The sequence below is a fragment of the Cyprinus carpio genome, chromosome B9 (assembly GCF_018340385.1).
Source record: "Cyprinus carpio isolate SPL01 chromosome B9, ASM1834038v1, whole genome shotgun sequence".
NCBI classification, from domain to species: domain Eukaryota; kingdom Metazoa; phylum Chordata; class Actinopteri; order Cypriniformes; family Cyprinidae; genus Cyprinus; species Cyprinus carpio.
The window spans coordinates 587868-602651 of NC_056605.1; the positions used below are offsets into that span (position 1 = coordinate 587868).

The 14784-nt window shown below is 34.7% G+C and overlaps 1 protein-coding gene across 1 annotated transcript; it reads right to left on the reverse strand.

The window, feature by feature from the left end:
• Positions 1-2418: 2418 nt before the first annotated feature.
• Positions 2419-14323, reverse strand: LOC109052651 (membrane-spanning 4-domains subfamily A member 4A-like). The gene is made up of 8 exons (XM_042730558.1): positions 14075-14323; positions 7192-7417; positions 6755-6865; positions 6589-6657; positions 6257-6397; positions 5145-5255; positions 3005-3028; positions 2419-2673 (listed from the first exon to the last, which is right to left on the reverse strand). Exons 2-8 carry the CDS (start codon positions 7378-7380, stop codon positions 2617-2619), a joined length of 702 nt encoding a protein of 233 aa, XP_042586492.1. The 5' UTR covers positions 7381-7417; positions 14075-14323; the 3' UTR covers positions 2419-2616.
• Between the last annotated feature and the right edge of the window lie 461 nt (positions 14324-14784).

Below are 14784 nucleotides of genomic sequence, written 5' to 3' on the forward strand. Positions count from 1 at the left end.
TAAAATCGACCTCCTAAAAGGTTACTGGCAAGTGCCCCTTACACCAAGAGCAAAACAAATATCAGCTTTCGTGACCCCAGATGCATTTATGCATTATAAAGTTATGGCTTTCAGAATGTGTAATGCGCCTGCCACAGTCCAGCGATTAGTAAATATTGTTTTAGCTGGGTTGGCAAATTGTAAGGCGTATTTGGACGATATAGTCCTATATAGTACACACTGGTCCGAGCACATAACACAACTTCAAGAGCTTTTCCATAGGCTTTCCAATGCAAAGCTTACAATTAATCTAGAAAAATGTGAGTTCGGAAAAGCCACTGTCACTTACTTGGGGCGGATAGTTGGCAGAGGACATGTTTTACCAGTATGGCTAAAGTGCAGAGCTTATAATTGCATACAAGCTCAGGGAAAGATGGTAGTATCTTCAGCAATGAACAGTCATAATGACAAGAAACAGAAAACATAACTATAATGGGTTTGCATACATCATAATATAAGATTATATACACAGAAAAAAAGGATTAAATATCTTTAAATAATCAATATTCATATAACCATAATGCATTGAAAATTATGTTTGTTTTTCTTGTTGTTTTTGTTATTTATAAGCCTCAGGGATGAAACGAGAGAAATTCAATAAGAAAAAGAGGAAAACAGGAGATTTAAGACAGTTTTGTGTGTAGATTAATAATTTTACACATTAAATAAAATAATAACATATTCACGATATAATGATTTTGGGTTTTCGTAATAAAGAATAAAATCTTCAGGTATTAAACTAGGGGTCATTTTAGTAGGGTTAAAAATATAAAGACTTAAATCAACACAAAGGTTATACTACAATCACAATAAAAGGGCAGCTGTTTCTTCAACAAGACCACAAATTGAGCAAATTTCATCAACATCAAAATATTTACAGATAGTAGATATTAAACCTGTGGCAGTCAGTTGTATCTTTGAAGTTGTTGCGCTTGTTATAACGTCATAGGTCACATGATAACGTAAACATGGCGGATCGCATTCATACTCAACGAGATTTGGCTGTAGAGTACGTACTCTTTTAGTGCTCGTTAAGTAAGTACTTATTGAAATTGAGTACCTACTCATTGAGTATGCCATTTCGGACGCAGCCAGAGTGATGAAGCCAATCAGTGTATGGGGATGATTCGGAGGCCATGATGGTCAGAGGCCAATGGGCAATGGGGTTATAACTCTACTCTTTTTCAAAGGACATCCTGGGATTTTTTAATGACCACAGAGAGTCAGGACCTCGGTTTAACGTCTCATCCGAAAGACGGAATTTAAGCACTGAACTATAAACCTCTTCTTATTATATAAAAAAAAATTGGATTTCTAGAAATGTATAAAAAGCTGAACTCTTCTGAATACATGGCGAGGTGTGAAGTTTGAAAGTGGAATTTATTTTGTTGGGTGTTTTGTGATGTAGATATGAACAGGGCAAACCAGTTCCTTGTGCTTGTGAAGTAAAAAAAAGTCAAAATTCTAATGGAGATATACAGATTTACATTATAGTAAAACAAAAGTATTATTATTATTGATATCGTGACACTTTTTAAATTATATGTATATACATGTTAATTTATATATATTTTATTAATTTAATATGCAGTACTGTAGTTATTTTTGTTTTATAGCGCCATCTGCTGATTACTACATGGTAAAAAAAATTGCTTGTAGTCATTTACCAGCTGACAAATATGTTCTAAGAGCGTTTTGCTAGTTAGGAAAATGTTATTTATGTATATTCTCTGAACCTCTAGTTTTTAAAAATGTTAAAAAATAAAAATATATGTTACACAAACGTTAAGGGAATATTCCATTTTAGCATTTTTTAAAAAAATATGGGAATGTTACATTTGAACGTTCTCAATGTTCCGAAACTAATAGTAAATTTAAAAATTGTTTGATGAACATCCAACTCAAACATTTCAGAACCATGTATAAGGATTTCTGCGCTTGAGAAAGTTATTATAGACCATTTAACATTGAATTAACAATGTTCTATTAAGGTTACTGGAAGACCGTTTGTTTATAACTTTAAAAGAAGTTCACCAGAACGTTAGGCAAAGTTCTGAGCACATTCCTTGTTAGCTAGGTTGCAGTTTAGTTGTTTTATTTGGTTTACTTTATAGTTTAGTGATATGCTTTTATAATGATATTTTTACTATGGTGTTGCTCATTTGGGTTTGTTTTGTGTTATACTTTATATGTACATAACATTTATTCATTTAGCTGCAGATTAACTAAAATAACATTAGCAGGCAGCATAGACTAGCTGTTTTTGTACCACTAAAAATAACCGGAAGCCACACACATTCATCTTAAAAATAGTTCGCCATGCTAACATTGAAACACACTTTGAATCTGTCCAAGTGAAAAATATAATTTTATGTTGAAATGAAGAGCCTTACACGTGTATTATAAACATTGATTGTGTCGTTTGTCTCAAAGACACATGCAAACAAGGACAATAAAGCAGAATCTCATGATCAACAAAACTCTTATAAAACTTACTCATAAACAAAGCAAAAATACAGTTTTTAGAGCATGAAGACTGAATACGCTGCACAGTTTGAGAGTTTCTCAGGCCAGCGGCTAATAATTCCCGGGATAGACAGTGTCGTAGATGTCCATGTCTCGCTGTCCCAGATCCTGAAGAAGCACAGACACACTCTTAAATATAAAGGTGATTCACGATGCCATAGAAGAACCTTTTTTGTCTAAATAGTTCCCTAAAGAACATTTAACATCTGAAGAACCTTTCTGTTTCACAAAAGCTTCTTTGTGGCGAAAGAAGGTTCTTCAGATTATAAAAAGTTAAGAAAGAGATGGTTTGACTGAATGGTTTTTTGTGGAACAAAAATGGTTCTTCTATGGCATTGCTGTGAAGAACCTTTTAAGCACCTTTATTTCTGAGAGTGCATATGAAATCACAGCAACAGTCACTCACTCATCACAATAGAGCACAAGAACAGCACAATACCTGATAAACGTCCCTGTCTCGTTTCTGAAAAACACAAGAGGACAGTGAATGGGAGAAGTGACATTTCTCAGAAGACTCTTGCTCTGGCTCTTAAAGAACCTTTGATTGAATCAGGGCCGTGCACAGACATTTTGAGGGGCAGTGCCCCAAACCAAAAAAGGGGCACTGGGGGGTGGGTGCTTGTTAATACAAATTATCCAGTTGTTACAAATATACAATTAAGAAAGAAGATAGCACACTCTGTAATAATTTCAGACTTTATTGTAGATGTTTTGATAAGAGTGGGCTCTCCCTCACTCTCTGAGCCTGCTTCTGCCTCATCTTCAACAGAAGCAGGGGAGAGTGGGGTAAGTTGAGCCACCCCCTGTATCTTGGCAACTGTACACTTTTACTGTCATGTGACCATGTATTTTGGAATCACCCATCATTTCTGCCAGACTGTGATAAGGAGAAACACATGGAGAGCACCCATTTACTTTAAAAACTTTTTGGCTTGTCAAAGTAAAATTTTAGCATAACAGATGTAATGGTTGTTACATCAAAACAAATTTATCCAGGTCTAAAAATATTTATGATACATATTGGTGATTTAACAACATATAAAACCATGCAAATCATTTAGCTAAATATTAGCTTGAACTGGTTATCAACAGCAGCTATTTTTTCAAAATGGCAGCTATGGGGCAAAGTGAGCCAAATGCTGTGGGGGAAATTGTGTCAGCATTTTTACTCACCCCACAATAAGCCACTGTAGTTAAGTTAAATCTCTGAATTATAAACTGGTGTTTTAATGTGAAATTACTGGTTTAGTTAATCATATATACATATTACTAGTTTATTTGATAGGGACAGTGTACAAGTTCACCAAATCCTTCTCTGATAAGAACCAGAAAATGCTTTTCATCACATTATAATCAGATATATCTTTCCACCTGTAGTCACTAATGGCCAACAAACTCTCTGTTCAGTCTGTTTTTAGGAAGGCTACAACTTTAGTCTTCAACATATTGTTTCAGAAATGCAAACAATTAAATATTGAAATATAAACTTAATTTGGTTGGTTTTATGTTGTTAAAGTTAACTTCTTGAAAATAAATATGACTGTCTGTAAAAGGAAATTATTAAATTAGTTTTTAAAATTATTATTTATTTCACATGGGTTTGAATGAGATTCAGTCAGATGGTCATTTTACACCCAGGTCATTTCTCAGAAGACTCTTGCTCAAGACTGTGGTGTTTGTCCTTCAGCATTAGTCAACACCGATTGCGCTTTCTGTTCCTCTTTTTCCTCTTATCTAATTTCTTTATTCTGTCTCTTAACTCAATTATGAGGGCATTTTCACAGATAAGATTAATATGAAAAACAAACTTCACTAAACTTCAACAAAGCATGTTTATCTGACTGACTGAAGAGGTTTTAATGTGTGTTTGTGGGTTGCGTTTATTTCTGAGGGCCTTAAAAATATAGTGAACGTTTTCAAATAGTTGTGCTCTTACGTGTGTTTGTTTGATTATTTATGGTTTAAGGATAAATTTGTCATCAGAAAGTGAGCTAAATCTGACTGCACCTCCCATCCGGACATTGGAGTTTGAGTTTGAGTTATATTAAAGACAATATACATCCTTATTTAGTTAATGTGAGCCCAGCTATGTTCTGATAATGTTCTCTCAAAGTTATGAAGAAACATTCTCTAGTAATGTTAATAAAAAGTTTATTTAGAGATTTCTGGTCTTTAATGTCCTCAAAAAGTTTTTTACACAGCATTCGTGGAATGTTTTGCCCTGAAACATTTTAGTTGAGCATTCATATAACTAAATTATAAAACGGAATGTTCCTTTAATGTTCATTTAACAAAGAAATAGTTTTTTTTTTAAACTGATCTTTTTGAACATTCAGAGAAGTGATGTTTTCAAAACAAAAAGGTTTTTAGAACATATTTCAGTTAGCGTGTGTGTTAACAGGAACTAAATCTGACAAAATCTATTTTTGAAAACATCCTCATCTGCAAAAGAGGCATTAAATGAAACTAGATGATAAACTTCGTCAAGACAAACTTGAGGTTGGCTTGAGAAAGCCTAGCCTGAAAGTGTAAAGCAGCTGTAAAAGCCTGAGGTTTGGCTTATTTGGCTCGTTACTCACCCGAGGAGGACAACAGCAGGTTTTACAGGCAAATGCTGACAGACAGATGGAGATGAAAAACTCAAGCACGGCCAATAACAGCAACACAACGCCGATTCCCCTATAGAGAGTCTGAGAGAAAAACAACATTAACACAGATAAAAGTAACAAAATAAATTATAATTACTACTCACACTGGTACACTGAATGCTCAGCAGTCTGGAATCTGTCATACCATCATATGGTAATGTAATATATTTATCATAAAGTCATATACATCTAGGATGGCTTAAGTTAAAGGGATACTCCACCCCAAAATGAAAAGTTTGTCATCACTTACCCCCATGTCGTTCCAAACCTGTAAAAGCTCCGTTCGTCTTCAGAACACAATTTATGATATTTTGGATGAAAACTGGGAGGCCTGAGACTGTCCCATAGACTGCCAAATAAATAACAGTGTCAAGGTCCAGGAAAGTATTAAAGTCTTCATCAGAATACTCCATCTGCCATCAGACGTGCAATCTGGGTTATATGAAGTGATGGGAACACTTTTTGTAAGTGAAGAAAACAAAAATAACGACTTTATTCAATAATTCGCTGTTTTCTTTCAAATCAAAGCTAAATACAAGTAGAAACAGCGCATCCTTGTGGCGCGGATGATACAGAAGCGCATACGCAGCATACGGTGATATGGAGAGACACAGAGGAGACTGTTGACAAAGGTATTGTTGAATAAAGTCATTAGTTTTGTTTTCTTCACTTACAAAAAGTGTTCCCGTCACTTCATATAACCCAGATTGTACGTCTGATGGCAGATGGAGTATTCTTACGATGCTTTTTATACTTTCCTGGACCTTGACACTGTTATTTATTTGGCAGTCTATGGGACAGTCACAGGCCTCCCGGTTTTCATCCAAAATATCTTAAATTGTGTTCTGAAGACGAACAAAGCTTTTACAACAACAGAACGACATTGGGGTAAGTGATTAATGACAAAATTTAATTTTGGGGTGGAGTATCCCTTTAAGTAAATCATGGGGCAATTTTCATTTTTGAGTGAACATGTGTACTGACCACAAAGTGACCTTATAGTAATTACTAAATAAATGTGAATATAAAAGTTGATGACATACATCATACATTCTCACTATTTCATAACAGTCCTTAATGCTGCAGTTAGTGTATGGGCCAAAAACCAAATCCGGTGTAATAAAAATAATGGTGATGCCTGCAGTTAAAGTACTGAAAATGTTCATCCCAAGTGAAGCATTCATCTGTAGGCAGAAAGAAAACAACAACAACATAAAACCAATCAATAAATTAGAAAGAACTTTAAAATGTTGTGTTAACATGTTAATGTAGATAGAAAAGTATCTGGAGTGTGGTTTAAAAAGTGCACTACTTGATATAAATAAACAAAACGTAATAATAATCATGGTCCAAGCACCAGTGGCTGTGTACGTACCAAACACAAACCGGACGGTGAATTAATGTTATTTTCTGCAGCAATGCAGAGCGAGCCTGTAGTAATGTACTAAGAGGAGAGAGAAAGACAAAAACTGAGACTTGTGTTGGAATATGTAGCTTGTATTATAAAAGACAGAACACTTAATTGTATAATTGTTTCTTACGATGAGAGATCCCCAGTAAGGAACACCAATAATGACAAAGGCAAGATCTGGATAAACTGAAGACACAATGCCAAACAGGAGAGTCAGCACACCGATCATTATCTGGACCGTCTGTTAAAAAAAATAAAAAATGAGGGAACAATGTAAAATACAATATCAAAATTATGGCAGCTGTAGTTATGTATTAGAAAAATATCCCAAAAATATATTCTGCAAGTGTGGAACTATCATGTGTAAATGTCACTGTATTTGTGGATTTACAAGATTGCATTACTGAACATTTTTTGATAGTTTGCAACTCCTAAACATTCTTCTCTGTGACTGATACACTGTGAAGTTGACTATTTTACTCTGTAAATGATAAACCTAGGCACCTAGTTCTCAAGGCAATGACACACTTAAAGTTCAATTATTTGTGTTTATGAGACATTTCTCACCCCAAGGGCTTTCGGTTGGCCTTTCAGAAATGCCTGAAGTCCATGAAGGGGTGAAACTCCCGCCAGCTGTTGTCCATAAACAGGCGCAGGAGCATTCGTCACCATCGTGACAGGTGCTGCTTGTGTTGCTGGTTGAAACTGGATGACGAATGTTGAAGAGTTTGTGGGTGCTAGACCAGTGCTGGACATTCTGGTTTCTGAATCTCAAACTGACCTGTACAAAACCCTAGTAAATCAAAACAGGTAAACAATATGATTATTAAGTACATTGGCTTTATTAATGCAATTTCCAGTGTATTTATTAAAACATTCTTCATTAAATATTATTGTCATTGATTTCTGTATCACGTCACTTGACAAAAGAACAAATGACTCAGACCTGAAGACCTGAGAGATGAGCTAAATATCTCTGTTTCCTGTCCAATAGAATGTTGCGCAGGCACAGTGAACACTAGATGAGTGAATTGCTCTTTGAAACATACTAAAGATTCATTCAAGAACGACCCATCACTGCAGCTGATGAGCAGTGCCTGGTGTCCTCCAGACATGATTCTTGGAACTGAGCTGCAGAATGTTGCATTGTAGACCAATTCTGAGCAATTATGTGGAAAGGTAATTGCACAAATGTGTACGCTTAATGGACATAAATCATGCTGTTTTGCACAATGAGCAAGCTAGCATGAATAGTATATTTATTTTGTACATAGTTTAACAGCATTAAGTGAAAGAGGGTAAACATAGTTATTCACTTTAGTTTCGTTTATTAATTTATAGAGCACATTTCAAAACAACAGAAGTTGCAACCAAAGTGCTGTACAAAGTTATAAAAACAAAATAAAGCCTTTAACAGTAAGCATAAGATGTTATTTTATAAAACTACTAACTTGTTATTAACACTGTAAAGCCTGGAATAATTCAATAAGAGTCAAAGAATCCAATTCTTTTATAGACAAAATATAAAAGAAAAAAGATTTGATAAGTGATTTATGTTCTATCATTTACAATAAACAATACACCAGGCTTTTATAAACGTTTTTATTTTAGAAATGATCCGGCATGATTTACAAAATTAAGAATTTTTAAATACGATGATGACACCATGATAAAAGCTTAAGGAATTATTTTGATATGAAAGTGTGATAAGTCACATGCCTGCACTGCTCATATCTGTATATCAAGTCATAAAATTACTACAAATGCACAAAACAGAAGTAATTACCAGTGTATTCTTTTTTAAAATTACACTACCCAATGTTTCGGAGGTGAGAAAAGAAATAAAACTGTTAGAAGCTTGTTGTCAACACAAGAAATGCCACAGATATGATCCTCTGGGACTCCCTATTCGGTTGTTAAGTGGTGACGTAAGAAGCGCTGTTTCCGGGTCCAAGCCTCAACTCGCTTCACTTGAGAATACTACCTCAGCAGCCGTTTATGAGCACTATTTATTAATGTAAACCATTTAAGCTAAACGTTTTCAAACTTACGGTGTACACTAACGTCTTCATGCTTGCAGTGTCCTAAACACAAATAATTTTTTATTTTTATTTATTTATATTTATATTTTCTTTGTCTGGCTATCTGGGATTTCACTATGGAGTTAAAGGTTAGGATTATTATTTTTTTGGTAGTATTTTACACTGTTAAAAATCGCTGTAAAAAAAACAGCCAAATTTGAGTTTATTATTTCGTTTGATGTTACCATTGCAGAGATCAGTGTTTGCTTTAGTTGTGCTCCTGATCCTTGACTTTTGAACATTAGTTCTTGTTTGATTACTGTAACTGTGTCTTTAAGATGCATCAGTTATAGCAGAGTTGCTGTGGTTAGTAAAGTAATGCTGGTTGTTGCTAATAGCTATTATCTACTAGACTGACTTATAGTGCTGCTGTATACATTCAGAGTCTAGTTATATGAGTGTACTATATTTAACTTTCATGTGATTAACAGTATAAGATTGAACAGTGATGTGTTAACTAGAACATAAGAATTTAAAAACAGTTTAGGTTCAGACCATGTCATTAGCACTCAAAGAGAGACATCAACAATCAGCATATGAATCTCAACAATGGTGACAATCAAAAGCTTAATGACGCAATGCATGCTGGGTACCAGCACAGGACAAAACTCATCCATGACTCCTAGCATGCATTGCGGCATGAATAAATTATGCCCCTGAATTGTCCACTTATTTTCTTGAATTCTTATTATGTGCTTGCTTTTATTTTTGCTTTTGTCTTAAGTTTTAGTTGCATGTTTTGTGATGTTGAGAACTTATCTGTTTATTTGTTTTGTGGATTGTCACCATTGTTGTGATTCATACACTGATTCTTGATGTGTCTGTCTAAATTTCAACAAAGGTTTTATTTTTTTAGGGAGTGATGTCTTTTTAATTTTGTTCTAGTATTGATATTTAGTAAGAGAAGAGACACTGGATAAAATAAGTGTATCAGAGTAAGATGATTGTTCTTAGCAATCTATAAACAACAACACCATATTTTTTTTTCTTTGTATTCTTTTTTTTGCTATAACAAACAAGTTTCAAAAACACATTCTTACAGCAGGCAAAAACAAAAAAACAAAAAACTAAAGTGAAAAAGTCACGGTTCAAGAACCCAACTAAAGTAAACACTTACCTCCATCATGGTAGTGAAAAGAAAACAAAAAACATCTAAGCCTCTGTAACTTAGGCTTAGGTTAGTAATGTACAGCTGGTGACGCTGTTTTAGGAGTTGTTTAATCAGATCTTGAGAGATTTAATGGCTTATTTTATTTTTACAGTTGATTTCATCTAAGGCTGTGGCTGAAGTCAGTTGTAGTTCTTGTGTTTCTCTGTCCTTCAGTGATTCTGTTTGTTAATAGCAGGTGTTCATCACTAATGCTCAATCATCAATTAATCACAGAATTATCCCATTAACTTCACTGATTCAGTGTTACTCTAACACTCTGTAGTGTGCACACATTATAGGTGTTCATTTAAAACTGAGGATTTTGTTGTGGGGTTTAAAGGGTTAAAGATTTAGGATGAAGAAAAAACAACATGAAATGTAATTTAACAGCAATAAACTAATTAATTTATGGCAACAATCTGTAGAAAAACAGTTATTTACTGGCAACCATGCTGCCAGTAAATAACTTTTTCTACAGTTTGTTGTCGTTAAGTCAAGGAAAAAACAGCAATATACTATAAAACTTAAGGGTCAGAATCACCAAATGAAAAGAGTTAATTTGACTGAAATATTTGTGAACATCCTCAGAAAAAAAGTTATGCAAAGACATACACTGATAATGAGAGTAAATACTGAACTCAACTGTATTAATGGAGAAAAACGAACTTGGAAGTTTTTAGAATTGCGTGGAAAAACAGTATGTCCAGCTATAGACAGGCTCTAAAAACTACCAGGGCCGAGCATATCCACAAACTCATAGAAAACGACGAAAACAATCCAAGGTTTTTATTTAGCACAGTGGCTAGATAAACAAATAACCAGAACGCCACCCGATCTAAATATTCCCTCACAGTTAAATAGTAATGACTTTATGAATTTCTTCACTGATAAAATAGATAACATCAGAAATACAATAACAAATGTAGATTCCACAGTTTCTAATACTTCGTTTTATCCACGCACCCAACGATAAACTGCAGTGCTTTACAACTATAGGACAGGAAGAGCTAAATAAACTTATCACTGCATCTAAACCAACAACATGTTTATTAGATCCTGTACCCACTAAATTACTGAAAGAGTTGTTACCTGTAGCAGAAAAAAACGCTTCTCAATATTATTAACTCCGTCGTTATCTTTAGGTCACGTCCCAAAACCATTCAAGCTGGCGGTTATTAAGCTGCTATTAAGAAACCACAACTAGATCCTAGTGAACTGGCAAATTACAGACCCATTTCAAATCTTCCATTTATGTCTACAATTTTAGAAAAAGTTGTGTCTGCTCAATTGTGCTCCTACCTGCAAAAAATGATCTCTATGAAAAGAATTTCAGTCGGGTTTCAGGCCCCATCATAGCACAGAAACTGCACTTGTTAAAATTACAAATGACTTGCTTCTTGCTTCAGATCAAGGCTGCATCTCATTGCTAGTTTTACTTGATCTTAGTGCTGCGTTCGACACCATAGATCACGACATACTCATAGATCAATTACAGAACTATACAGGTATCCAAGGGCAGGCTTTAAGATGGTTTAGATCCTACCTGTCCGATCGCTACCACTTTGTTTATTTAAATGGGGAGTCATCTCATTTATCACCAGTAAAATATGGAGTGCCACAAGGATCTGTCCTAGGTCCTCTGCTATTTTCAAATATACATGTTGCCCCCTTGGTAATATCATAGAAAATACGGGATTAGTTTCCACTGTTATGCTGATGATACTCAACTATATATCTCAACAAAACCAGGTGAAACTTCTAAATTATCTAAGCTAACAGAGTGTGTTAAAAATGTAAAAGATTGGATGACCAATAATTTTCTCCTATTAAATTCAGATAAGACAGAGATATTACTTATTGGACCAGAAAACATTACACAGAATCTCGTAGATTACAATTTGCAGCTAGACGGATGTACTGTTACTTCCTCTACTGTCACAAATCTGGGTGTTATATTAGACACTAACTTGTCTTTTGAATCATCATATTTCCCATGTTACAAAAAACAGCATTCTTCATCTTAGAAACATTGCCAAGCTACAAAACATGTTACCTGTTCCTGATGCAGAAAACGCTAGTTCATGCGTTCATGACCTCTAGACTGGACTATTGTAATGCACTGCTAGGTGCTTGTCCTGCATCCTCAGTAAACAAGCTACAGGTAGTCCAAAATGCAGCAGCTAGAGTCTTTACCAGGTCAAGAAAATATGATCATATTACCCCAATACTACAGTCTCTGCACTGGCTACCTATTAAGTTCCGTATCAGTTACAAAATATTATAACTTACTTATAAGGCCCTTAATGGTTTAGCTCCTGTGTACCTAACTAGTCTTCTACCACGCTACAACCCATCACGCTCCCTAAGGTCACAAAATGCTGGACTTTTGATAGTACCTAGGATAGCAAAGTCCACTAAAGGAGGTAGAGCTTTTTCGCATTTGGCTCCCAAACTCTGGAATAGCCTTCCTGATAATGTTCGGGGTTCAGACACACTTTCTCGTTTATCTAGATTAAAAACACATCTCTTTGGCCAAGCATTCAAATAATGCATCTCATAAATTTTGGACTGCAGTTATATCTGATCAAATATGCATTATTATTCTTTAGCTTGGGTTAAACTAATTAATTTTACTTGGCTGGAACAGCAGCTACGCTAATTATGTCTCTATTTGTTTCTCTGTTTCTGCTGGATTTACATCCCGTGGTAACTATGATTTACGCAAGCTCCAGTCTGGATCCAGAACACCAGAGAAGAGATGATGCCAGCCCCTCAGAGGACCTCAGATGATGCTAACCCAGAGACAACATACAGAACTACCACATTTGCTATAAGTTTGATTGCATAATTGCTGTTAATAGTGTTAATCGTCTGTTTGTTTACGTCTTTTTATTGATTTTTCTGAACATTTCTGCCATATGCACATGAACTGACAGTCACCACTGATAAGCTACTACTAAATATTGTAGAAACTTAATTTTCTGTAAAGTTGCTTTGTAATGATTTGTATCGTAAAAAGCACTATACAAATAAACTTGAATTGAATTGAATTGAATTAATGTATTTTTGCACGAGAGATCTGTTAGTGCAATGTAGTTTTGTGGTTCACCATTGTGCTGGAGAGTAGAGCCTGTGCTTCACTCAATGATGAGGCACAAACACTGATGTTCTACTGCTTTATATAAAGACAGTAAATGTGGAGTCGCTGATACAGTGATGATCTGTGGGTTAAGTATTTCAGCACATGCATGTGTGCTGCAACAATTTGAGTAAAAGTCATGTTTTTAGTTGCTTTACTATTACACGTTAAGTGTTTGCAGTTTTATATTAAGAATTATTCCTTCTCAGTGGACTCAAATGAAATAAGTTCACAGTACTAACATCATATGAATGCTAGTTTTTAAACTCGAACTGTTTGAAGCAGTGGGAGCGGAGTAAATTGACGGAGTTGTAAATTAACGGTAGAGCTGTAAATTAACAGTACCTGACTGGCATCCCTGCTGCCAGTAAATTACTGTTATTTAACAGCACTATTTTTTTTACAGTGTATCACATTGTGAGTGTATATTAGCACCTTTTGTTGTTTTCGCGTGGTATCTGGTAGAGCGTTTGGACACGGAAGCGGTGACTTGTGACGTCAGACTTAACAAGCAGATCCTCCTTGTTTTTTAATGTGGAAGTTAGCTGTTTTCTGTGAATGTCTGAAATTCATTAGTCACTGAATAATGAGAAGAATAACAAAGTGCAGTAAATGGTGCTACAAACCAGTGTGTGCATAAGACAATACAAACACCAGTCTGCAATAAGGGACTGATAAAATAGCTGGAATGCGGCATGTAATGCATTTAAGCTGCGGGCGATTCCATCCCTTATCCTCTCTCTACAACTTCATTTACTGTCTATTCTTCATTGTACTATGTAATGTAAATATTAAATAGATAATAACTGTCTGTTAACAGAAACTTCATCTACTCTCACTACTAGTGGAGAAGGTGAAATAACAGTTGACTCCGCTGTCATAATACATTCAAATACGGTTTTGCAGAAATGTATTTAATAAAAACATATTGCATATATAATAAATACATTTTATGATAAACGTGATTCATAAATTCATATACTCGAGTTCAGTATAACAAAAACACAAAAAACACATCAAATATGGTGACATTTATATAACAGCATCATAAAAGTTATGAGAAGGACATACTGGACTTACCGATTAATAAAGCAGAACTTGTAAGCTGTGGTTTACAGCAGTCTTATTGAGATATATCCAGCTGCAGACCCGCAGCACCAGACCTAGAAGTGAGGGGCGGAGTTATTGACAATAAGAGAGAACGATGAGTGGTCTTTAATGTTTTTGCTGTCATATCTTACACGAAAATTAACCATGTTTTTTTGTAGTAAATCCATAGCACCTCATTATAAACCATAGTTTTTGTAGAAAAACCATAGAAACTACATTATAAACCATGTTTTCGCAGTAAAACCATAGCACCTCATTATAAAACATGTTTTTTGCAGTAAAACCATAGTAACGACATTATAAACCATGGTTTTTGTAGTAAAACCATAGTAACTACATTTCGAACTATGGTTTTACTGCAGTAAACATGATTTAGCTATAGTTTTTGTAGAAAACCATAGTAATTGCAAAATGAACTGTGGTTTACCACAGCATTTGCAGTAGAACATTACATAATAGCCCATGTTTTTTTGTAGTAAAACCATAGCAACTACATTATAACCCATGTTTTTTGTAGTAAAACCAAAGCAACAACATTATAAACCAAGTTTTTTTTTTTTGTAGTAAAACCATAGCACCTCATTATAAACCATGTTTTTTTTTTTTTTGTAGTAAAACCATAGCAACAACATTATAAACCATGGTTTTTGTAGTAAAACCATAGCAACGACATTACAAAC

What these genes read in the sequence shown, in the direction of transcription:
- LOC109052651 (XM_042730558.1), bottom strand. Translation starts at nt 7,380, where the DNA reads ATGTCCAGCACTGGTCTAGCACCCACAAACTCTTCAACATTCGTCATC. An exon ending in GCCAACCGAAAGCCCTTGGG is followed by an intron (nt 6,866 to 7,191) that starts GTGAGAAATGTC and finishes TTTTTTTAACAG; the next exon opens with ACGGTCCAGATAATGATCGG. An exon ending in CACCGTCCGGTTTGTGTTTG is followed by an intron (nt 6,398 to 6,588) that starts GTACGTACACAG and finishes TTCTGCCTACAG; the next exon opens with ATGAATGCTTCACTTGGGAT.